The sequence below is a fragment of the Eupeodes corollae genome, chromosome 2 (genome assembly GCF_945859685.1).
Source record: "Eupeodes corollae chromosome 2, idEupCoro1.1, whole genome shotgun sequence".
Lineage (NCBI taxonomy): Eukaryota > Metazoa > Arthropoda > Insecta > Diptera > Syrphidae > Eupeodes > Eupeodes corollae.
The window spans coordinates 42421147-42447680 of record NC_079148.1 but is presented as its reverse complement, the minus strand read 5'-3'; the positions used below and the strand labels follow the sequence as shown (position 1 = coordinate 42447680).

At 29.4% G+C, this 26534-nt stretch overlaps 1 protein-coding gene across 1 annotated transcript in view; it reads left to right on the top strand.

Annotated features, from left to right (window-relative positions):
• The first annotated feature begins 24976 nt into the window (after nucleotides 1-24976).
• The window catches only part of LOC129946887 (uncharacterized), a 64655-nt gene continuing 63097 nt past the window's right edge, over nucleotides 24977-26534 (top strand). The window contains exon 1 of the mRNA XM_056057255.1: nucleotides 24977-25880. Coding sequence (XP_055913230.1) covers nucleotides 25763-25880 — 118 coding nt within the window. The 5' untranslated portion in view covers nucleotides 24977-25762. The remainder of the gene's footprint in view (nucleotides 25881-26534) is intronic.

The following is a 26534-nucleotide window of genomic DNA, read 5'->3' as shown; positions in this document are numbered from 1 at the left end:
TGAATTTATATGTACATACGAGTATGTTTATATATAAGAAAAAAATTTGTCGAGACACGAAATCGAATATCAAACCTCCGAGGTTGCGGGCAAGTACCACCCCACTAAGCCATTAACCGATTGGGGTACTCCCTCAAGATGGGTAGTGAATTGGAAGTGCTTCTTATCAGGGCCATTTCAGATTTTGATATTTCACTGATTGCCTAATTGGATTGAACAAATATAGATCAATGATTTCTGTTATTTAAGATTAATATAATTAAATAATCATGTATGTATAAAGTACTGTAGGCTGTAAGTAAAGGTAAAAGAACAAAAAAAAATGCATATCAAAAGAAAAGACGTTTACTAGTGTTCATTATTTGGAATTTGAAACAAAATTTTCCTAAGTATCTATTGTGGGAGCCCTCCGTTTGTGATGGAACCGGGTCTTCCACCCTGGTTGCCCCCCCCCCAAATGCAGCCCTGCACAGAAAATATTTTGTTCGACATTTAGTAATTTTTAGAAATAGAAATCAAATTATAACGAAAACATTGTTGGCAAATTTAAGTTTCTTAGAATAATTCAACAGACAATTTTGTTAACAAAAAACGAAAACCTACAAACCTTTTAAGCAAGACTAATCAGCACTTATTTTTTTTCAAAATAAAGTTATTGGAAAACGATAAATTTCATTGAAATATGTCAAAGTATGAGCTTCGAAAAAATGATGTAGAAGTAAAAGCATTTCAAAGAAGTTTAATCTGGCGGAAATTGTATGTATGGCAACTCCCTTCATTTAAATATGAGGCGAATACTGATTCAAAATAGAATAAATTGACTTTTTCCAAAAGTAGTAGACAAAAAATAAACCGAAAATCACTTATGTACATTAGATCATCAAATGTCTCATTCTTAAAATCGTAGTAATTGTTGCGTGACTGATTCAATTTGAATGTTTAAAAAAAAATTAAACTTTGCAAAAACAAATCAAACTAAGTTCACATACATATTTATATATAATTGGTAAGCTAAATTATTGTTACGATTTCCCTTTAAACATTCATACTAAAAAATATCGCACTTTGTGTAAATTGTGAATGTTTTATATGTATGTACATAATGTATGTTTTGTATAAATTATTAAAAGCAGGAACTTTAAAAAAGTTCAAGTCAAACATATTTCAGCAACATTTTTTGTCTTACAAATAAAAGAGCTGAGTAGCAAACCTTTAATTTGTTTATTTAGTTTTCGCTGTTGGACATGCTTCTTATCTTATTGAGAGTTTGTAAGCACCAAACGTGGTATACAAAAATCATTTTTAAGCTTTTATCAACTCAACACAGTTTCAGGGTTTGAAGTAATTTTATTTAAATGTTCGATATCTTTTAGTGCCAGCCTCTAAAAGTTCTTAATTACAATATTTTCACTATAATAATGTTTCACTTCATAGGTAGAAATGTGTCCCATATCATAGAACTTTAGTTTTTTTATCTTCTTGTTCTTGATAATAGATACAGAGCATGGTGTTTAATATACCCTAACGTTTAGGGCCACTACGCTTCCAAAAAAAAACTAAAACAAATAAAATAATAATTACTCTATACCTATACTCGTACCCATACAAATTAACACAATTTTACTATATTAATTTTAATGGTCGCCGCATGTCAGGGCCCGATTAAGATGTAGGTTCTCATTTTCTCCCCATTAATGGTTATGGCGTGAAAAATATATTCAATTTTGTATACCTACCTCTACCTTTTGTCACCACGACTTTGCCAAAATAATTACTAAATGATTAGCATAAATAATTCATTAGGCATTAAAAAAATACAAACAACAACATCTAAAGTCAACTAGGTATGTAGTTCATTCGACCATATAAATATAAAATTAGAAACTATGCATTTTTAATAATTACTTTGGAAATTTGTACTAAACATAAAAATTAGTAATCCCATTGACAAAAATGACATCACGTCATCGATCGCGGTGATAGTCAGAGTGACAAGAAAAACAAAAACATGCGACTCACTTGTATTTCTTAATCAGCCGGCGTTGATCAAGAATTGCAGAACTTTCACTTAAAAATGTTGATATGTGTGGTATGCGATGAGGAATTTCTTTCTTATAGTAACGATACCTTTTTATTATTCTCAGGGTCGTGTCAAGTTTTTTGTGGCGCCTAGTTACACAACCTTGACACTTCATTGCTATAATGTAAGACTTCTCATAAGACTATTTTAACAACCCAGCAAAGATTTTCGAAATAAACAAAACTCACTTCTTGGAGTTAATGCCCCATAAAACAGCCAACTGAAGCCGAAAGAAATGTGAATAAACAAGTATTTTTGGCTTAAAACAAAAAATAATTCAAAGATTTTATATTTATTTCTTTAAATAAAAAAAAGAGGTCCTTTCGCCCTTACGTGTCAAAAATTTGTTGCACATGAATGAGACGACCCTGTAATAAGCATTATCGTGAAGATGATTCACTTGTTATTGTCCAAACACACCTGAAAGATATCAGGTTGTTAATTTAGCTTTTTGTTGAAGAAAGTTTAATAGGTAGATGGTACAGGTAATGTTATGAAAAAAAAAACAAAACAAATTGTGTGTGGTACTTGTACCTAGTTTATAGAGGTTATCTCGGATAACGTTTTAATTGAGATTTAATTCAACCATAATTGTTTGATTGGTTTGTTGAGATTATAAGATATAGACAAGCTTAACTATTGTTTGAAGGTATAAAAATACATATAGTTTGTGGAAAGTTCTTATTCGACAGGCACGTTACTTATTTTAACAATTTTCTTGAGAGTGAAAGTTTAATAAAAGTGTGAAATTTATGATTTTATTTAATTACACTTTGACTTTAACAAATTTAAGTGGTTGCAAAAAATTAATTTCTGAGGCAATACAATTCTCTTAAAATAATATTTTTTAATCAAAATCGAATATACATATAATTAAGATACCATAAAATCAATTTTTAATGTTTTTCCAAAAGAAAATAGAGTTTCTTAAATTCAAAACCAGAATGATTCTTCAATTAATATTCCAATCGTTTTTCATATGAATTGAGTACTTGCGTCCATTAGACTCATTAAATTATATTAAAAAACGAATTCCAATTCCTTATGACAACGTTTTGGTATTCCAAATAAATAATTTTTACTTAGATATTCAAATCACAATGTTAAATTGTTTTTGGACACGAACAAAAATATTGTGTTGTTGTCATTTTGTTTCTAAAAAATAAATTTCGGCACATTTGACTCAGAAATCTTAGTGTGGACATCATTTTATGGTGACCATGTTTTTAATTGTAAGAATTTAGAACTTAGAAACGATTTTTTTAGAAAGCTTAATTTCTGGGTAAAAAAAGTTCGAGTAGGCCTTAAATATTTCAAAAATGTTGTGTTATATGTTTTTAAAATGAAATCGACTTCTTTGCCACTTTCACTTATAAGTTTTTACTAAATTAAAGATCATCAAATTCCCATTGAAAGTCATTGTTGTTAATCATATCTCAAGGCCAATCAGATATTGGAGATAGCAAAATGTGGTTTTACACATAATAAAATACACATTTTTTAGTAAGAACTTTAAAATAATAGGGTCAGCTTTTTTAACAATTTTTGCTGAAATTTAATATCCCAGGAAATAAAAATATTGAAGATTTCAAAACAATTTTGTGTTAAGATTCAATTGATTTAAGACCGTTATTGACACTTGATAATGTTTTAAAAATTATAGTATTTTTTGATTTCATTGTTTAAATAGTTGTTCAATGCTAATTTATGACATTTTTATACGTTAAAGCCGGCATCAAGAAATTGGTATTTTTTAAAAGAAATCAATTGGTGTTTATTTTATAGCAAAAAGTGGCACATGGAATACGGAGCTGCTAAGATTTTCCTGGCTTAAAGTGCGCTATTTGCTTATTAACAAAGCCTCCAAGGTGAATATGGTTGCCTTCATTGAAGGTGATTTTTTTTATGAATTGGATGATTTTTTCTAGAAGCATTATAACGACCCAATCAGCGAAGATAGGATCTTGCTGGTGATCGAACGGCTTGAATTATTGTAGCGATTAAACTTTAAGAGCTCTTAGACTTAATCTGCTGGCCAAATAACCCCTTCAGAATCCATACTTCTAGAGTCCTCGCGACGGTACCATAATAACAAAGGGGCTGGGATGCGACCCACACTGATAACTTCCCATCCCGTATGTCGATTTGTCTTGCTTAAAAGTTTGTAGGGTTGAGTTAAAAAGTTGTTAGTTGAATTATTCTTAAAAAAAAATGAAATTACCAACAATATTTTACATATAAGGAAATTGCTTAGTTTGAAAATGTAGTTTTGTTAAATAGATTTTTAGTAGAAAACATATTTTTACCAATTTTAGTACCATTTCTTAAATTTTTAAAAATTAGTTGATTGAACCGAAAAATGCTAATCGGTTCAGTATAGTTCGATAGAACGGAAAAAACGTGTAATTGGCTTACAACTTTCATGAGGGTGCGGTGGCGTAGTGCGTAGTGCACTAGCTCCTCACACGCTAGATCGCTTGTTCAAGCCCAGCTCGGGCAAAAAGTTCTTCAAAAATTAAATTGGACATAAAAAGCTATTAAGCACCACTAAAGGAGTCTGATGATCGGGCTGGTCCCCGTGAAATAGCTATAACTCCATCCTATGAACTTGGTGGTAGCACACACAAGATGTTGTTGTTTCATTATAAATTTTCAAGAACCGAAAATCATTTCTTATCAAATTCGCGTCCTATTTTCGTAGATTTTATTTTTTCATGACGGACTGTTGGAGTTTTATAAAAAAAAACTACTGAATATCGAAAACAACATTTTTTGTGAAATAAAAAAAGTTTGAAGAGATTTTTAATTTTTGAAAAGCTATTTGAATCAAAAATAATTTTGTTAGGTTTTTATTTTTTGTAAGAAAACGTCAATTCGATTTTTTCAAAATATTACCGAATGTTGAAAACAATATTTTTTAAAAGAGAAAAGTAGTTTGAAGCCAATATCAAAATCTTACCAGATGTTGAAAACGTTATTTTTTGTTGCACAGAATTGTTTTGGAGATAAAATCATTTTGTATTTTTCAATTTTCAATTTTCAGTTTTTTGATTTATAAAAAAACGTTATTTGGATTTAATTAAGAAATATCATTTTTTGGCGTCTCACGTTACAATATATTATATAAAATTTAATTCAAGTCTTTAGCGTTTTTGGTTCATGAGATATTTAGGGTTAAGCAAAATGTTCACCTTTTTTTCAACTGTTATGGTAAAAAAAACCGCCCACTCAATTTTCTTGAGAGTCCTTTCTGCATTTTTCTGTCTTATTATCTGTATAGCAAATTTTGTTTGAAGTCGATATCTCTTCTGGTTCTTGAGATATGGACGACGAAAAAAAAGTCGAACACGTACGGATATACGGAACGTACGTACACACGCAGGCACAGAAATCTTTCTAAAAATCTTTTCGCCTCTTGGGACCTAGAGACGCCGAGAAATGTCAACATTTTTAATTTGACAAATCGAACCCATTACAATAACTCCCTATGGGAAGTTAAAAATAAAACCTTTTTGATTTTATTTACCTTGTTTAAGTGTTATTATCTTAATTGCTTATAGCACTCTTTAAAAATGTAATATTCGCAAGTTTTAAGTCAATTCATTACTTAAGTGCCCCAAAAGCTCAAATTTTGCAATCAGTTTCATTTTATCGAAAAAAACGTGTTTCACGGGTGACGACCCAAAACTGTTTTAGTTGTTTGAATTAAACTGCAAAACCTGCACCATTTTCAATTAATTTAGGCGATCTGAATTTATAGCCCCATTTTAAGTAATGGCGTAGTTTTCGCTTCTCAAATTTCAGAAGATAACAGCTACTCGAGGAGGGGGGCTATTCAATGACACCTCTTATTGGAAAAGCCCCTAACAAAGCTACCGAGTACTTTATATGTTGCAAAAATAAAGATAATAAATAATAATAATAATAAAGCTACCGTACCCTCGATCCATCCTTCTGACTTTTTTAAATCTTGTTCATGATTTGATACTTCGACATAATTCATTTTTTTAAAAACAAAACTACCTACAAAATAATGAACTTTTCTTTGACCCAGTGGGGTTTTACTCTTTTAAGAGTCAGTTAAAAATTCTTTTCAAAAATATAGTCACTCTCAATATTCATACATTGACTTCTAACATATATATTAAAGCCAAAGTCTTATTGAATGTCACGTCACCACCCGCTTCCATCTTCAGTATATGAATATGTTAATTTGTCTTTTTTTTCTCCGAATACGGATTCAACATCAAAAGTGTCGACAAAACTAATTTCTATCCAAAGGTACAACTAAAAGTTAAAGTTTGCAAGTGGGCTTACATACAAAACAAACATTTTACTTTCTTTTCTGTCTTCCAAAACATTTGTTGGAAGGTTTAGTTTTGGTCAAGACCAGAAAAAAATGGAATGCGTACACTTAACCAAAATAGTTTCTATTGTTTGGACAGAATCGGTTATTTGGCACACCCACTTAAGTGAAATTAATGTGGTGACGAATGGCGAACGGCGAACGAATGACGAAGCTACGCGACGACAAACGGTGCCTGTGCAAAGACTCTTGTATACTTGTAACAATGTCAGACTAAGTGGGATGTCTTGAATACCCAGTGCAGCGGAAACACAGTCTTTTAAGAACTTTCATCGAACGTACAAGTAAGGTGTAGGTATGTTGATTTTGTTTTTGTTGCGAAACAGTGTGTTCTTGTTTTGTTTTGGTTAACAAAATGTAGGGCGCAGGTAATTTGTATTCCTATGACCTTGCACATAATGTCCTCATTTGAATAAGTCGTCGCGTACTAGATTTTTTTTTTCTTTTTGTGTTGGACCAAAATTGAAATTCAAACATCATCAAGTCACATACGAGCTAAAATCAAGAGTCTTGAAATGGATATGTGGTCAATCAGACTTTTTCTTTCACTCTGGTTTGGGCTTTCCCAACATTTTCATTTGTATGTTTTTCTTTTTTTAAGGATTGGTCAAAAACATGGTAATTATATTTAAAATAAGCTTAAACGGAAAACATTCAATACTTTGTATACAAAAATGGGAGGTATCGTTGGTCCAAAACAGTCTCGCTTTCGATTTCCTTATAGCTGTTTGCAGACATTTCCAAGCGGTCATGTTGGAAAAAAATATGTTTTTAAAATCATGACGTTGAACTTTGTCTCACTTAAAACAAACCGAACGAATCCAAGAACATTCATTTTTTCTCCGAGCCTTGTAAAAATCATAAGAAAATTATTTTGACTTATAGCCGAAATGACCGAAAACGTATTTTCAAAGTTAGTTCTGTGTACACCAACAAGTGAAACAAGACTTATGGCAACCGTCCGTCGTCTTCGTATGTGCATCATTGAAACATTTTTATTTGAAGCAAACGTGAGCTTGTCAGTCATTTATGGGCCGAAGACACAATTTTGGACGGTATCTGGTTGATGTAGATTGCTACAGAGCTGATGCTAGAATTGTCAAAGTCGTATTATATATTGTTTTAGCTTTATCAACTGTCCTCCTATGAACTGCGATTTGGTTCCATTTTGTAGAAGACCGATATTAAGATAACAATATGGAAGAAATTTTATTACTTAGAGCCAATATCATTCAAGAAACCAAGAATGTCTTGAAAAATTAAAGTGACATAACATGGTGCTGTAGACATTTCGACTTTGTCGACCTGGGCAAAATTGAATGTTGTATGATTTATGGTTTAGTTTATAATATGTCTATTCAACTGAGCCTCTCATATTTGTTTATATTTTTTTGGGATAACACTATAATTATAAAACCTAAATGCTACTGCCGAAGTTCTCATTAATTTTGAACAAACAAATAATTATTATCTTTTTCGGGAAAGCGAGACTCTTTGGCAGACCTACAGGACAAGAGTTGAAGAGTTTTATAGATCAAAATGAATGCATTTATTGTCACAAAATAAATTATTCAACTTATCCCAAGTGCCAATAATTTACTGACAGAAATACCTTTTGGAGCAGATGACACTTATTAGAGAAGAAGAGGAAAGTATGTCTAAACTTGCAATTGATAACGAAGAGAAGAGTTTATTGAACATCTAACAGTATCGTGACCCCAAATTAAAGTAGAATTTAAGTTCAATTTCAATTGCATAAAAAATACAAGTAAATTATTATCTATGCCCTATCTATCCATAGCTTTTAAATAAAATGTATCTACATATTTCCAGTACTACATATATTTATGCTTAAGGTAGAACAATTTCATGGTTATAGAGATTAGGGCCACATATTTGCTGCTATTACTTTGATTACATTATTGGGTAGGTATATATGACTAAAAACCAAAACAATAGCTACGACGACGACGATGAAGATGAAGACCGACAAAGACTTAACGATACGGTAGCAGTTGCATTTCATTTGATGCACATGAAAATTACTCTACTCTACGTAGGTATAATCATTTTTTGATTTCCATCTTTTGCTGTTTTACAAAAAAAAAATTACAAAAATGGGTGAGTGATCGTCTTAAGTATGCTTTAATAACATTAAAGTTGTCTTAGCTGATTGGTATTGAAGTTGTATGCAGATGTTTGTATTTTATTTATAAAATATATAAAAAAAAAAAACAAAACTGAAGGTAATGTTTAAAATGACAGCATCAGGTAGTAGGAAATGTGTGGTGCAATTTGTTTTCTAGCTTCCTTTTGTTATGTTTATACAATGCACCTAACCTAACTTAACCTAACCTACCTAATCATTGCAAGTTCCGCAATAGTTTTTTTTCATAGAGAGCTATACTGTAGCATGGACATTAAATTACATAGTTTTTCTTTTTTTAGTTAGGAAGATTTGAATTTGCTGTTTTTAAGATAACAAAATTTATATTTATTTCAATTTAACCGAGGACTTAGAGGTTTATATAAAATCAAAAAAAAAATAAGTTAAATTATATTCAATGAGTTCAGAGATTTATTAATTTTCTATTTAGATAATTTTTTGTATGATAGATAATTTAATTAATTTAATTATTTTGATAATATTAGTTAATTAAAAAATATGCAAGATTTTATTATAATGCTTTACAAAACTTTAAAAATCATACAGTAAACTAAATTCTATTCTACTTCAAATCGAAAATGTTTAATTTTATAGTTTATTGAAATAAAGAAGAACTTCCAAAAGATGATAAACCAAGGCCTGTTGATCTCCCCAAATTATCTATAATTATTAATTTTTCTTTCAAAAAAAAATCAAATGGGGTGGCGCAACAGTCCGTTGTGAACCAGGGCCTAGTGACTTACAACTCTCAACCATTCCTGTGTGTACTGTTGTCAGGAATGGAAGGGACCCACAATTTTAGGCCGAATCCGAACGGTTAAATTAAGGTGGCACAGGCTGGAATTGAACCCAAGACCCCTTGCATGACAGTCCAACGCACTAACCATCATGCTACGGGTACTTTCACACACTGTAAGTTCCCTTCCCGTCTGTCGATTAGTCTTAAATCAAATTTTAAATTTTGTTAAAAAACGTATCATTTGAATTTTCCTAAAAAATAACAAAAAATTAACAAAAATGTTTTGCATATAATGAAATAATTTGAATTTAAAATCTGTTTTTGCTAACGAGATTTTTAGTCAAAAACCAATTTATTCACAAATTTAGTAGCATTTTTTGAAAACTTGTATTTCTTATATAAATAAACACAGATTGGATCTTCTTAAGAACAACGTTATTAACAATAAAATTTAGCACAAAATGAAATTATTGTGAAGGCTAAACCTTTGTTTATTAACAAGATATCGAAAATCGAATATCAAGTTTTAATAAGTTTGCATACTATTTTCTTGCCGATGTTAATTTGTATGAAAAACAACTGGCTGTTTGATTTTTATAAAAAATCTACTGAATATCGAAAATAATACTTTCTATAAGCTTAAATAAGTTTTAAGACAATATCTTAAATTTTTGAAAAGATATTTGAGTTGAAAATCAATATTTACCAATATTTAGTTTTATTTTTTTAGAGTTTTATTTTTTGTAAATAAAACTGTCAATTTCGTTTTTCTCAAAATTTTACAGAATGTTAAAAATATTTTTAAAAGATAAAAGTAGTAGCCAAAGTTTTGAAAATATATTTGAGTAAAAAGCAATTCTTTCCAGATTTTATTAATATTTTAAGGTTTTTATTTTTTGTAAAAATAGCTATCAATCCGATTTTTGTTTTTTCGAGATTTTTTTCTATATAGAGTCTTTCGAGATTTTTGTTAATTCTGGATTTTTGTGGATTCGAGATTTTTGCGTTCTAGATCATTTTTTTTATTTGCGAGATTTTCGGCATTCGAGATTTTTGGCATTCTAGATTTCGTCATGATCCCATTTGTGTCAAAATCAATTTTTGTTAAATTTTCTTCTAAGTTTTTATTTTTTGTAAAGAAAACTGTCATTTCGATTTTTATCAAAATTTTACCAGATATTAAAAATAGTTTTGGAGATAAAATCATTTTTGTTCGTGAAATTTTCGAGGTGACACACTTTTTTTATGTTTTTTGATTTATAAAAAAAAGTAAGTTATATTTTTTCCAAAAATATACATGTTTGATATCAAGTTACAAATATGTTATAAAATTTAATTTAATTTCGTGAGATATTTAGTGTTAACCAAAATGTTTACCTTTTTTTTTAAACTGTTATGGTAAAAAAAACAGCCACGCAATTTTCTTGAGAGCCCTTTCTGTCTTATTTTCTGTATAAAAAAATTTATTTGAAGTCGATATCTCTTCTGCTTCTTGAGCTATGGATGGCGAAAAAACGTACGAACGTACGTACACACGCACGCACAGATATCTTTCTTAAAATCTTCTAAATTCTAGAGACCTTAAAACGTGGAGAAATGTCAAAATTTTCAATTCGACAAATCGGACCCATTACAGTAACTTCCTATGGGAAGTTAAAAAAACACTACATAAATACTTTTAAAAAGCTCTCTTTTCGATATTAAAGATCTCATCAAAGGCTTAGTCATTTTTCATACTTTTCATAGCTTAACTTCACTCGTTATTGTTATTCCTAAGCATGAATGTTTTTCAATGTGTATTTGAAACACAAAAATTCATGGTTAAAACTTCTTTAAAACAAAAATGAATTATCTTAGCAAAACCTTAACATAAATTATATAGAAGCGATGAATTTTAATGTAAGGTTAGGTACGTGCAAAATAATACCAATTTATATTATTAAAGTGATCATTAGTGAGTAATATTTTGTCAGTTTTAAAGGTTTTCAACATTAAGGTGACTGAATATTCACTTTAACTCACTTTGTGTATAATTTAAATGCCATTAGTGATTTCTAAAATGGGAGAATAGATTTATGAAAAGGAATGTTTGGCGCTGTAAAGGAACGAAATTAAACGACACTTGACTTCAAAAATTATATAAAACCATATAAGATCCAACAGACAGACCAGCTTTGTTATTTGTTCCGATTCGGTCTCATTTTCTTGAGATCTAAAGATTATATGTTTTCAAAGTGATGAATGGAACATAAGTGACTTAATGACATCAGTCAAATGACAAAATGAATTTCAATATTGAACAAAATTTAAAATAGGCTTTTAAAAGTAGAAGAACTGAATTTTGTACAACTTAACGCCTCTTTAAAAAGACTTGAGTTCTTACAATTATTAAAAAAAAATTAATTTGGGACATACAACTTAAAGATGTTAAAGTAAGATTGAAGATGATGTATTTCATAATTGCAAATGAACTATAACATAATTTGTAAGTAAATTTAATTATCCCTTGTATATGCATAGCTCATTTTGGGTAGCTTTAATGTTTTTTTTTTTGATGTATGAATTCGTATGAACACAAAAGAATTCATGGCTAATTTACATCACAACTTATGCCTAATAAATGTGTGAATATATCAAACATTTAATAACCAACATTTTCTCATGCTAGATATATAAAACTCATTATTATTGACCATAAAATTGTAATTATTGCCATTAAAATAAACATTAATTTAACATAATCCGCATCGGGTCAACACATTAGTAAAACAGTATGTCTGTGTACCATCTCTCCATCATCAAAAGAAACCTAATGCCAGGAATTTGTTCATCAATCATTTACCATCTCCTCCTACTTCGCCACTTTTGTTCTGTTCGGTGAAATTCATTCAACTAAAATTCCATTATGAAAGTGAAAACACCATGCCACCTGCTAAAACACCACACACACTACGTCGAAGAACTATACCATCCCGTTATCGTAGAGTCGCGTCCGTCGCTCCCACTACACCTTACCGCCATTGCTACCGCATAATCAACGCTACGCCTTGAAGCTCTCATAAATCCCAAACTACCTGGGTAATCGGAATCTTCCTGCTAATTAATCTTATGGATACTATGCGATTGTCAAATACAAAAAAAAATCCACAAAAATTTTATAGATACTTTTTCAGCGTCACGGGTGCGGTACAATGCGTATACTCGTATGCGAATATGTCAGTAATTCGCATTAATAAAAAAGACGAGAAAAACATCGAATGCTTAACTTTGTTTTGTTTAATTCTATTTTTTTTGTCAATTAGAAACCAAGACATCACTTTATTTTAGTTATTATCAAATGTGGCATCACACAAATTCGTAAGATAATAAAAACAAATAAAATACAAAACAATAACATGCAATTTATTTTCCTGATCTGAAAATTCCCCACATTTCTCTTTTTCTTCTTTGGTTTTTATTTTATTGTATTTGTCGAGTGCTTTTTAAGTGAAAGTTATATGTTGCTGATCTGAAGCTTGTTCGTTTGTTTGGTTTTTAGGGGAAAACGGGTAAGATTGAACTGCTCCTAAAATTTGGTCGCTTAAATGTTTTTGTTTTTCTGCCCTTTATTAAATTTATCAAAAATGATGCAATGATGACACTATTGTACTCTCGTTTTCCAAGATCCAACGAAACCCTGCAATTTTTTCTATAGACGTAGTGACTGAGTATATAGATATTCCTTTAATAAACGGAAAGTTTTCAAAGCCACGAATTTTAATCGATTTATAAGACTCGATTTATAAGAATTGCAACTCGTTATTTTTCACCCAAAGTCATTGTCCAATTCAAACTGATGTAAGGCCGATTTTTCGAAACTATACAAATCCTTTTTGAGCTAGTGGTCTAGAATCAAACATAAAACCAAAATTCAAATAGCTTATAGAACGTAACAATATTCTTTGCTGTACCACAGGGATGTCTTTTAGGTCCTATATTATTGATGTTTTTGAAATTAACTAAGACAATCAGTTTAAAGTTCTTTTTATTTATTGTTGCGGGTACTACTACTGAATTTACTCCACCATATTAAGCTTCGTCCTTGGTAATCTACTGCAATAGTCCTTAAGGGGCTAGTTGTGCTATTATTGATTTTAATTATTTAAACCAATCATTGGACATTTTTTTTGATAGGTTGATTATTGTTTTATTGGAAAAATCGGTTGTTGAACACATATTTCTTGATTGGATTTATAAGTACTTTACTTTTTACTTGTTTGTAATCTCAAAAACCATAGAACACCTTTTTATAGAAATTATTATTTTGATGCTTTCAATTATTATTATTCTTCTTGAGCTGAACAGACGTTCTTGCTTTTCATTATTATTTAAATAAAGAAACCTTTACAGAATCATATAATTCCTGAATGGAATCAAGAATTTAAGGGTAGAGTTACACGAGAGTAAAGTAAAACGACAGATGAGAATAGAACGAAATTAAAACGCTTTCAGTTTAACGAATATATTCCAATTGTTCCCATCTTCAATCAGCTGCTCATTGAATTCTATTTCATAACAAACACAAATGTTCAATGTTCAATGACGAAAACCAATGAAAGCTATGTATAAATTCTAAAACTTCAATTTCCGTCAAGAAGAGTTAACTGCTCTCAAATATCAAAACAGTCTGAGAATAATAATAATTGTTAAAAAAGAAAAACTTTTCAATGGCAATCTCGAAAAACACTTACAAGTTTAGCAAGTTCGGAAATTTAGAGAGCATCAGCATCTGGAAAAGGTTTTCCACAATAGGGACTTTCGGACTTTAGCAACAGTTCACAGCACCATATATTGTTAAAGCTATTTTTAACGAATTGGGTGTCATTTTTTCACTTTTTTATGAAAACTCTCATGAACGGATAAAGCCCCCAAGAACACGTGCACATTTTGAAACAATTTTTTCAAAAGGTTCTTTTGTTCAGTTTTCAGAAATCGGAAGAGATGAATTTAGTTTTTTCCAAACTATGTAAAGGATAAAACGACAGAAATTAAATTTCTGGATTTTTTTAAAAAACATTTTGACCTTTTTTCTATTTTTAGTAAAATTTTAGTAAGAACAATATGTGATGTTTAGTGAGAAGGACTATTATTCCAGAGGGCTTCGGTTCAATATCTGTATGTGCCATTTAAAGTTTTATTCACGGGTATCACCTTTTGCCTCTTCGATTAACTATTCTTTTCAAAATAAGTGCTTTCTCAAAAGCAGTTCGGATTTGACACAAAAGCTGTAGGTCCCCACCATCTCTTAAATGACTCGCTTACAGGAATAGTTGAGGGTTGTAAGTCACTAGGATCTGGTTCTCAACAGACTGTTGCGCCAACTAATTAATTTATTTAGGCAGAACAAACATAAAAACAATGACTTCATTTCAGACTTTTTTTTCCGTTTGATTTCTTCTAAAAAGAGTTAGAAAATTGAACTTTGTTTCAGTTTCAACTTCGTTTCTCGCTTTCTTTCCTGTCTGATAAAATTTTTAATGTTTCTGACTTATTTTACAAATTTAATCCTGGACGAAAGATTCGAGAGACAACTTACATTTACAGTCGAGTTGATATATATCCGGTCTATACAAAAAAGCCATAAAACACAACAATCCTGTTTCAAATTACATTTATGTTTAAACCTGGCCTAAATTTCAATAAAACTGACTTCCACTTTTAAGCATACGAAAATTTAAAATTATTTTAAGTTTGTCACTCCAAACATTTCTCAAACCATTTTATCCCAGCCTCCCCTAAACAAATTTTAAAAAGTGGCAATATAAGGTCACAAAAGGAATGGTAAGCACACAAAATACTGAAATGAATGTATACATATAGTAGTTTGCACCATCGTATCGTCTTCGTCACCATCATCGTACTAAGATATGAGCGACAACGTTATTTCAAAGAGTATTTTGAGCTTAAGATGGGAGATAAATAATTGTGCCCATCTTCAAAATGCTTCTTAAAAGAAGTACAGGTCATCTGGGAGCTTAACGTAGTCGAATAATACCTTGCTCTCATGCTCCCATGAAGTCAACTTGTCGTTGTTTTGATTTCGGGTTATGTAAATGTAAAGCCAATGATGGGTTAAGGTATATTACTCAGGTTATAGCTTAAAAAGCGGAAACCAGTCTTCACAACTTGACACTTTTCTTCTTCTTAATTTTTTTTTTTTGAATATTATTTGTGTGTATTTTTGCTTTTATTACTTTGAACATTCAGTGGAAAAAAGTGAAAAGAGTTCACAAGAATGTTGCGTAAGGTAGGTAAGGTACCTTACCTACGCCAAAGTCAACAGACATAAAGTTTCTTTGTTGAATTCTCTTAGAGAAACTTCCCACCGTCGTCGTCGTCGGTCGAGTCGTCGCATCAAGTCATTCATCGCCATATCGGTGGCACAAAAGTGATGGAAAAGAAAGAATTCATAGAAAAAACCAACAAGTGTTGAAACAAAAAATGTCACTGATGATGGAATCCTCATGTGTAAATTGTCGTACCTTTGATGGTTTATGGGTAAAGGTAATTTACGAATAAAAAAGTAATTGTATTAAAATTTAAAAAAGTCAGTTGCGAAAAATTTTGTGAAAAAAATGTTCGTGCATGCAAAAATCACAACAATCATTTTTATGTTAATATTTACATATGCATATATATTTTTTGATTTGGAATTGATGAGTGAATGTGAATGAACTATGGAATTCCAAAGTTGTGACAGCTACAAAATGGGCCATGGGGTGTTTAAGAGCTTATTTTAATTTTAAATAAATAAGTCGTTTAGCTGAATACTAATAGATAGTTATTATATATAATTTCATAACGCATTGCATGCAATAACAAAGCGGTACAATACAACATCAGGAACATAATTTCAAAATAACCTTGTGTCCCTGTTGAATTTTTAAAAATTAATGTTCATATAAATTGATTCTTAATATCTTTCATTAAAATGTAAAGAGTGTACGAAGACTACCAAAATGTTGCAAAAAGAAATGAGAAAATGCTTGAAAATTCATATTGCAATATTTTTTACAATGTGTTGGTTAATTTATTGGTTCTAGTTAATTGCAGATTGTAATTGGTGTTATACCAATTTGATATTATTTTTGCTGGGACTTAAATATGTGTACAAATATTGAATTCAAAGGAAAAAAAATTACTTAATTGCAAGGACGTTTGTATTCGTAGTAAAATATGTTTTTGTTGGCAACACTATTTTAACCAGATTCTATTTTGTCAGCTGTCAAGTCATCTATGCTCAAATAGACTGACGCCTGAAAATTGAGCAAATTTATTTCGAAAATTGTTTTTCGTTTTGATATTACATATTATTAACGATGAAACTCACTTTTGGCTGGATGGATATGTCAATAAACAAAACTGCATTTTTGCATCAACAAAAATTTAATGTTTAGTGTGTTTCACGGGTTGGAGGAATAAATGGTCTCTACTTCCTTAAAAACGATGCTATCCAGAACGTTATAGAACATAGATCACTGACTTTTTCATTCATCAATTGAACAAGCATAATGTGCAGGAGCTGTGGTTTCAACAATACGATGCGGTACATGTCACACAACTCGTGCTACAATTCATTTGTTGAAGGAATCGTTTTTAAACTGCAATGGGCAGTGGCCTCCAAAATCCTATGATTTAACACCACTTGACTATTTTTGGTGGATATACATATATTTTTTGAATAAAGTTATACAAAATTTTACCTTAAGATAAGATTACGTCCGAACCAGCAGTGGTGAATGAAATAATAACACCACAAGATTTGTGTTGTTCAAATAAAGGAAATTTCATGTCAAAGTAAAAAAAATAACATTTTTTTAAATTTAATTTCAAAGTTCTATTTCTCTAAGTAACACCTTAACAAAACAAGATTATTCTGAAATCAATATCGTTTGTATTTTTGTAAAATAAATCAAGGGGCTGGGATGCGACCCACACTGATAAATTCCCATCCCATATATCGAAATAATCATAACAAGATTTTGCGTGATATAAATAATTTGAAGTCAATATCTTTCTTTATTCACTTGAGTCGAAAACCATTTTTTATCAGTTTTTGTTGTTTTTATAGGTTTTCGTGTTTTTTTTTTTCAAGTAGCCAGTTGAACATTTCTAAAAAAATAGCTTAAAATTAGGAGACATTTTTTAAAATCTGTTTTTATTTAAACGAGAATCAAACACCAATTTTGTGTATTATTTTATCTTAAATTTTAATTTGAATGACTGTTGGATTTTTATAAAAAATTTACTGAATGTCAGAAATAATATTTTCCATAAAATGAAATTAATTTGAAGCCAAAATTTTAGTCGAAAAACAATATTTTGCATGAATAATAGATTTACCTACTGATTGCTGTAGTACTTTTAGTTTAGTTTAGTTTATTCATCAAACAAAGTTACAATAGGTACTTTAGTGATTACTAGATAATATAAAACAAACAATTTAAAATTTTAAACATTACCACCAGTAAAGTTATTTAGAATTAACAATAAATTTGATTTAAATAAATATCTACCAACATTGAAATCAATCATGTTGCAAACAGTATTTGTTTCTCTTAAACACCTGGACATTGGTTCATTGGAAGCATATATCACATAGAATGTCTCAACAAGTGAATAAGTCTGAATTGAAAGTTGTATTTGTTTAGATATAAAGTAAAATTTCTGAATATTGACAAATTTGAAAACAAAATTAAAGAATTTTTGTAATACCCGTGGCGTCTTGGTCTTGGGTTTAATCCCTGTCAGTGGCATCTAAAGTTTTTTTCAGCGATATTGTTTCTTTGCGAGGAATGGACAAATCCTTCAAGAGTAGTTCTTGTCCTGAAAAGTACTTTCTGAAATAAGCCGTTCGGATTAGGCTTTAAAGTTTAGGTCCCCTCCATTTCTGCCAACAATAATGGGATGGTTGTTAGCTTATAGTCACTAGGTTTTAGTTCTCAACGGACTGTTGCGCTACTTATTTTTTTTTATTGTACTTAAAGAATGGCATTTAGGCTTTCAAAAAAGCTGTAGTAAATTATTTTAGATGTTGTTGTTGTATATTATTTTATTTTTGCTTAAATTAATTCATTTTTCAAATAATGAAACCTGTTCAGTATTTCGCAAAATTTACATTTATTGGAGCGACATTGTATGCACGGAAATTGCGTGTCTGACAGTTCGAAATGAAAATTGATATGATAAAAAAAATTCTGTTTGATAATTTTATACTTTCAAAAGAAATGCAACTGCAATCATCTATACCTAATTTTAGAAATACCTTTTGAAAAACACCTTTTGTGTTTATCTATTAAGTTATTAAATATTTCGATACAATTGGGTACCCATTGTAAAAGGTCTCTAAGTGAACTTTTTAAATTTCATTCACTTTTAGTGGAACCAATGATTTCGTGTTATGAAGTGTCATATAATTTTGTTTCTATTTCACTTTTAGTGCTTATATACCGTAAAAATGAATCACTTAAAGTATCATTTAGGGTTCCTTTAATATGATTCACTTGATTATAAAAGTATAAAGTACTAAACGGTGTAATTTAATGTAATATTTATGTAAACAAAAATGATTGTTTACATAAACAAAAATACATAAATGAAAAAAATTTTGTCATTCAACACTTTTTACAAAAATGGTAAAATTTTTATTTTTTGAGCGTATACAAAAATAATTGTATTTAGGTAATTTACTTTCAAAACATTGATTACTTTTATTAAAGCTTAATACTAAATCTAAATGAAAATATTGCATTCATTACATTTAATATTTTTTATCTTGTCATTGTCATTGTCATTTTGTTAATATAGTTTTATAGAATACAATTCTTAAACATAAAGTATAGTTTCTTTCGGATCATTTTCTTAGGCTTGACGTGAAGTACCAAAGGTTTGGTGGTGAAGATGAAGAAATTAAACTTCGGTTACAGAGCGCTAAAATCCCTTATTGTTGATTTTACTTTTATATGAACTATGTGTCGAATTTAAAAAAAAAAATTGAACTGGAAATTTTATTAAACAATTTTATACAAAATTTTATTACGATGGTGAGGAAGAAGTTGAAAGAAGTGGGTCTCCGCTTCCGTATTTGTATTAAACGTTCTTTTTTTTTCTCCTAGCTTGATTAACTTCATTTGATTTAGTTTTTAAAAAAATATTAAATTTCTTTTTTAAATTCGATAACTCGAAAACCGGTCTACATTTTTGTACGATAATCAAATATAAAATGCATAGTATTATTTTATCGGTTTTTAATTTTTTGTAAAAAAACTGTCAATTCGATTTTATTCAAAATTTTACTGAATGTTGACAACAATATTTTTTGAAAGATAAAAGGGATTTTAAGCCAATATATCAAAGTTTTGAAAAGATATTTGAGTCGAAAATCAATTTTTACCAACTTTTATTATTTTTTTTTTAGGTTTTTATTTTTTGTAAAAAAACTGTCAATTAGATTTTTTTCAAAATTTTACCGAATGTTGAAAACAATATTTGTTATAAGATAAAATAAGTTTTAGGCCTAAATTTCAAGTTTTTGAAAAGATATTTGAATCGATATTCAATTTTTACCAACTTTGAGTAATGTTTTTTTTAGATTTTTATTTTTTATAAAAAAATTGTCAATTCGATTTTTCTCAAAATTTTATCAGATTTTAAAAACATTGTTATCCGTTGCTCAAAATTGTTTTGGAGATGAAATTATATTTTAGTCGTTAAATTTTGGAGGTGACAAATTTTTTTTTTTCAGTTTTTTTGATTTATAAAAAAACCGTTAGATAGATTTTTTTCAAAAAATATATTTCTTTGAGATCACGTTACAATTTATTATATAAAATTTAATTCAAGTCTCTAACGTTTTTGGTTCGTAAGATATTTAGGGTTAACCAAAATGTTCACCTTTTTTTTAAACTGCTATGGTAAAAAAACCACCCACGCAATTTTCTTGGGAGCCCTTTCTGCATTTTTCTGCCTTTTTATCTGCATAACAAAATTTATTTGAAATCGATATCTCTTCTGGTTCTTGAGCTATGGAGAATGAAAAAAACGTCGTGTGAACGTACGTACACACGCACGCACAGACATCTTTCTAAAAATCTTTTATTTCGACTCTATTGACCTTGAAACGTCGAGAAATGTCAAAATTTTCCTATGGGAAGTTAAAAATTGTCGAATTGAAATTTTTATATATTTCGACGTTTCAAAGTTCTTAGTATCGGAACAAAAGATTTAAAGAGAGATGTTTGTGCGTGCGTGTGAACGTTCGGGAAGTTTTTTTCGTCGCCCATAGCTCAAGAACCAGTAGAGATATCTACTTCAAATAAATTTTGTTATACAGATAAAATTGTAGAAAGGACTCTCAAAAAATTTAGTGGGTGGTTTTTTTACCTTAGCATATTCAAAAAAAAAATTAAAATTTTGGGTAACCCTAAATTAAATTTTATAATTTATATATTTTTAAACAAAATTCCAATTAACTTTAAATCAAAAAATCTAAAAAAAAATTGAAACCTTAATAATTTTACGAATAAAAAATGATTTTATCTCCAAAACAATTTTGGGTAACGAAGAAAAATGTTTAACGTTTTTTTATAAATCAAAAACACTAAAAAATATTGTCACCTTGAAAATTTTACGAATAAAAAATGATTTTAGCTCCAAAACAATTTTGGGTAACGAAAAACTACCTTTTTAACATTTGGTAAAATTTTGAGAAAAGTCAAAATGACAGCTTTTTTATTAAAAATAAAAACCTAAAAAAACATTACTCAAAGTTTTTAAAAATTGATTTTCGACTCAAATATCTTTTCAAAAATTTTAACTTATAAGAAATAATGTTTCCAACTTTCGGAAAAATTTTGAGAAAAATCGAATTGACAGTTTTTTTACAAAAAATAAAAACTTAAACAAAAATTAAGAAAAGTTGGTAAAAATAGTTTTTTGACGTAAATATGTTCTCTAAACTTTGAAATATTGGCTTCAAACTAATTTTATTTTATAAGAAATATTATTTTCAACATTAATTTCGATTTTGAGAAAAATCAGTTAACAAAAATCAAAAAACAGTTAAAAAAAAAAATAAAACCTAAAAAAAACTTTGTAACAATTTAGTTTCGACTCAAACAGCTTTTCAAAAATTAAAAATATTTTCTTCAAACTTGTTTTATTTCAGAGAAAATATTGTTTTCAATAATCAGTAATTTATTTATAAGAATCCAACATTCAGTTTTTTCATAAAAAAATAAAATCCACAAAAAATAGTATCCAAATTTGGTAAAAATTGATGTTCGATTCTCGATGTTTCGTAAATTAATTTCATTCATCCAATTTGTAAACATTTAAGAAATGCTAATAAAATTGGTACAAAATTGTTTTCGACTAAAAATCTCTTTAACAAAACCAGATTTTGAAATGAAATTATTTCATTACATACAAAAAATTGTTGTTAATTTTGAAATTTTTAAGAATAATTCAACTGTCAACTTTTTTAATACAACAGGAGAACCTACAAATTTTAAAGCAAGTTACCAGTGTGGGTCGCATTCCAGTCTATTTTTTTTTATAAATCATATGGCATTCAAGTTTTTCAAGACAAGCTATAAATCTTAAATTATAACTCTTCGGATACACGAGCAAGTTCATGTAGTCCAGTTGTGCATTTTATTTGTAAATTTGATTGGTTTTAAAAAATCGCCACAACCTTAAGGTTGTTCTTTTTAATTTTCTTACTGTTTTTTAAAATTTAAGGTGTTAAAATTTTAAAGTTGATTCGTTTGACAGAGGTTTATTCCTTCAGTATTTTACAATTATTTTCAATTAGAAACAAAATCAGTATGTATCATTTTGTTAAAAAAGAAACGAAAACAAGAAAATTCTTTACTATGGCACTTGTTCATATTATTTTGCATTTTGTTTGTATCTTCTTGTTTTCTCATTTCTATTTGTGAATGTTTAACTTATCAATTGAATAACAAGGTTTACATCCATAACATTTTTGTTCCAAATTTAAAATAACTGAACAATGTTTGTAAATGGTTTACTAGTATATCTTGTATCTTATACCAAAACCAAATTCTTTAATATATTTTAGTAGTAAGAAAACAATTTTATAGTTCAATCCATTAAATTTTTTCCACTTCTATGAATGATAATAAAATTAAAATCCAAGGCAATACAAACCATAACATAGCCTTAAACATTGAGGAAGAAATGACACATTTTCCTGTGATGTAATTAACTTAAGATAATTATTTATAATAATCTATTGCACCTACATATGAATATGCAAAAAACCTCAACAGCAACTTTCTTTCCTGTCATCAAAAAGTCATTTGACATTATTTCGCTTTTTATTATATGTTTTATGTACTCTTATCACCTTAACCGTAATACAAAAAAAAATAAAATTAAAAAGAGTTTTGTTTTATTATTATTATGTTTGCATACATAAGTACATATGTACATATGTATATTCATGTTTGTCTGTAAATATTTCATAACGAAAATTAGGTGGGTATCATTAAAGTTAAAGCTTCTTAAAAATTGCATAATGTATTTTTTTCATTTTGTTTAATTTTAATAAAATGACGTTCAAAATCTACGATCATGAAGATCATGAAAATACTAGATTTAATTTAATAAATTTGGTTTTAAGCTTTAAGAGATACTACCTATGCCTATGTTCCATAATTGAGAAGTCTTAAAGTTGGAATTCCATGAAGTTATAAAGGACAAACAATTATAAATGTAGAAATTGATCAAGAAAAATTTGATAAGTATTATATGGTGCTGCAACTGCAGCAGCCATTTGGCTTATAAAGTTTTCCATTGCTCCATCGATTGGTTTCTTTACAAAATCAAAATGAAACCTCTTATTGAAAAAGCCATTAGTGCTGAGTTAACTCCGAATTATACCCAGAGCAAGCTAATCATGAATTCAGAGTGAACTCACAAACAAGTTTTTCAGTGGTATTTTAATGCTAACCAAATCAAATGTATTATAATTTTGTATCACGAAAAAGTCATCCATTCAGTTGTTAAAAAACTACCGAATTTGATAGATTTTGACGTTTTGGTTGACAGCTAACAGACGTTGTTTTTTTACCATTATTTGTTGTTTTATTTTTTTATTATTCATAACGAACAAACGAAATTCATTTTTTTTCTTCAAAAAAACTAAATTTTTCTTCTCAAAAGTGTTAAACTTAAAATTTTGTATAAATCTCCATCGTTCAGGTCGGAGTCTGAATATAACAAAAAACTATTCATTCCTGAAAAAGAAATACAAATATCTTCTATATTTCAACTTTAGTATCTGTCAAAAACATTTGTATATTTAAACCAGAGTTAACTCACCAAATTTTAAGAGTTAACTCAGAGTTAAGTACAAGCTTATGAGAGACTGAACATTTTTTTTCATGAGTCAACTCTGAAACTAGGATAATCTCACATTGAAAAATTGGGCCTAAGAAACTTCTTTGATCTAAGGAAAAAAGTGTGACTAATTTTAATAAATAAATTTTACGCTTACAGTTCTTTGAAGTATTATTTTCAAAAATTATCTTGAAAATTAAAAGTTAAGACGTTTTTTTAACGTTTCAGTTAGATAACCTCAAGCTCTTGGGGTGCAAATAATATTATTTGTTTTTTTGTGTTACCAACTTCTAACTCGAAAAATGACGGAAGAGTGATACCCTTTTATATATTTTAAAACTCTTTTACGAATTTTGTTTGAATTTCTTTACAAATAATTATGTTATAAGTTCAAACGTCCAATCCAAAACACACAATACACAATAAATAATAATTAATTTCTTGTCAAATAAAACAAAAACCATTGTAGAAAATTTAGTACCTTCAGTCAAAAAAAAACTTTCATTTACCAACTTTTTCCTAGCTCTTCTGAGAAAATTGTTTTCAAAATACAAAAGATCAATCTTAATTATATTTTCTAAAAATTTAAAATGACATTCTTCTTTTTGTTTGTATGATTGTTTTGAAGAAGTTGACAAACTAAGCACTCAATCATGAACGCATTAAAATTTAATTTATTCCCTACATCACTTTGGTTTTGTATAGAGCTGAGTTAGTTAAATCGCTAATTGCACTCAACAAGATAGCCAAAATTCCTCATTAACCATCGTAGTGCTGCTTCTTCAATGCTTGCGATCAAATTTCTTCAATTGAGCCGAAAATGTGCCTCTAGATATGGTGTCATGAAGACAAGAAGAAGCAACAACCAATGAACTCGGCACTGTGCCAGCTCTACGGAAATTCATTGACAAGCCAAGAAGAAATCAACACACAACAAGACCAAAAATTACAACAGGTACGAAAGACTGTGTAAGACCTAAAAGACTGAAACACTGAAAAACTGAAAGACCGAAAGGCTTTTCCCTCCACTTTTGATTTGGCCAAACTACTAAAAATTGCTTTACGTCTTGCCGCTCATTCGTTATATTGTTGTTATTACTCGTACCTTCTTCTATATCCAAAGCCAAGCTCTGAGTCTGAGACTGAGTCTGCAGCGGCTGTGCGGTGGACGTTCATTTTCCAACTTTCGAGTTTCAAGACTTAGTCACAGTATAGTCATGCCTGGTTGCATGAAAGCCTAAGACTTCCTTAGCGATCAAAACTTTAGCCGTACGATACCATCGAGTTAGTTGCTCGTAGAAATCAATCCGGTGCGGATGTTAAATGTGTATCTTTGCTGACAACAACGCTGTTGTGTAGATACTTTTCCATCTAGTAAGAGAGAAACCGACGACGAGAGATATTGTGTCTTTTCCAACTGATCGCGCGCGTCTCATAACACAACACACCTTTTGATTTTGAAGTCCTTTCTGGGATCGAGGTCGACTGCAAGGACATCCCTGTGGAAGTCACATCAATATTTAGTCATCATTTCAATAATTCTGTTCTGCCTTGAGCATAAGATCGAGAGAAAAAATCGAAAGCAAAATAATTGCTTAGAAAGTTTAACTCACGAACCAAACAAAAATTTTTAATTTAAATAATATTACTTGTGGGACCTCTTTATAGGAGAGGCTTGAGCACATTTTTATTTTTATACATATTTCTGTGGTGTTGCTGGTTGCCGCTGCTAGACCTGGCTTACATTTTTTTTGTAAAGAAAGTTTGTTGTTTAACGACGACGACGAAGACGATTGCTACAACAACGTCGACGGTGACGGTGACGGTTTTGTCAAAAAATGCTCGTAATTTCATGTGACAGATGAAAAGTGTTCGAATATAGTGTGTGTTCGAGTGTGTTTAGTTTTTGCAGCTGGTGACCTAAAATTCATATTCATTCATTTAGCTTCTTTGTGGTGTAGAAAAGTGTGGATTTTTGTTGGATATCTACTAAGTAGAAAACGCATGCTGCTGAAGACAGTAGTACATTTAAGCTGCAACATGGCTAGTAAAGTGTATTCGAATGCACTTATAGCAATTTTTATATTGGGATACTATACAATTGTTGGTGTAAACAGTAGTGGTAAGTGCGAGTGCGAAAAAACTTTATATTATAACCTTTAAGCAATTAACCCAGAATCGGAGAAGATGTGTTAAGAAAACAAGAAGATAAATAAGAAGTTATGATGGGAGCATTATGTTTATGTACTTTAACAGTCTTGTTTATTATTTTTTTTTATAGACTGACAGAGTCTGATGTATAAAGTATTGTGTAAGGGCTTGAATTGTAAAGTTGTATAGAGGGTCAATGAACAAGAACCAGGAAAATATAATTTTATATTGCATGCACCTGTGGAGTGCTGGTGAAATGTAGACTTTAAACTTATTTCAGTCAGTACAAAATTCAATATACAAAATACTTTTTTGTATTCATAGAAACATTTGTTCAATGATGATTGCATGATGTAGTAACATCATTCTACCGAACTGAAACAATATTGCATCATTTCAGTTCTTGTTTTTCTTTGAAACAGTTCTTCAAATAGAAAACTCAAAAATATTTCTTTCAACAATGTTGAAGATGATGGGACGTCGTTTGATTGTTTTTCTTTTTATGATAAGTTAAGTGAAATATGGTAAAGTAGAAACTATCTATGTGTAAACATATGTTTGTTTTGAATGTTTCATGGAAAGGGAAAATATAAATATAAAAAATGAATAAACTGACAAAGAAAAA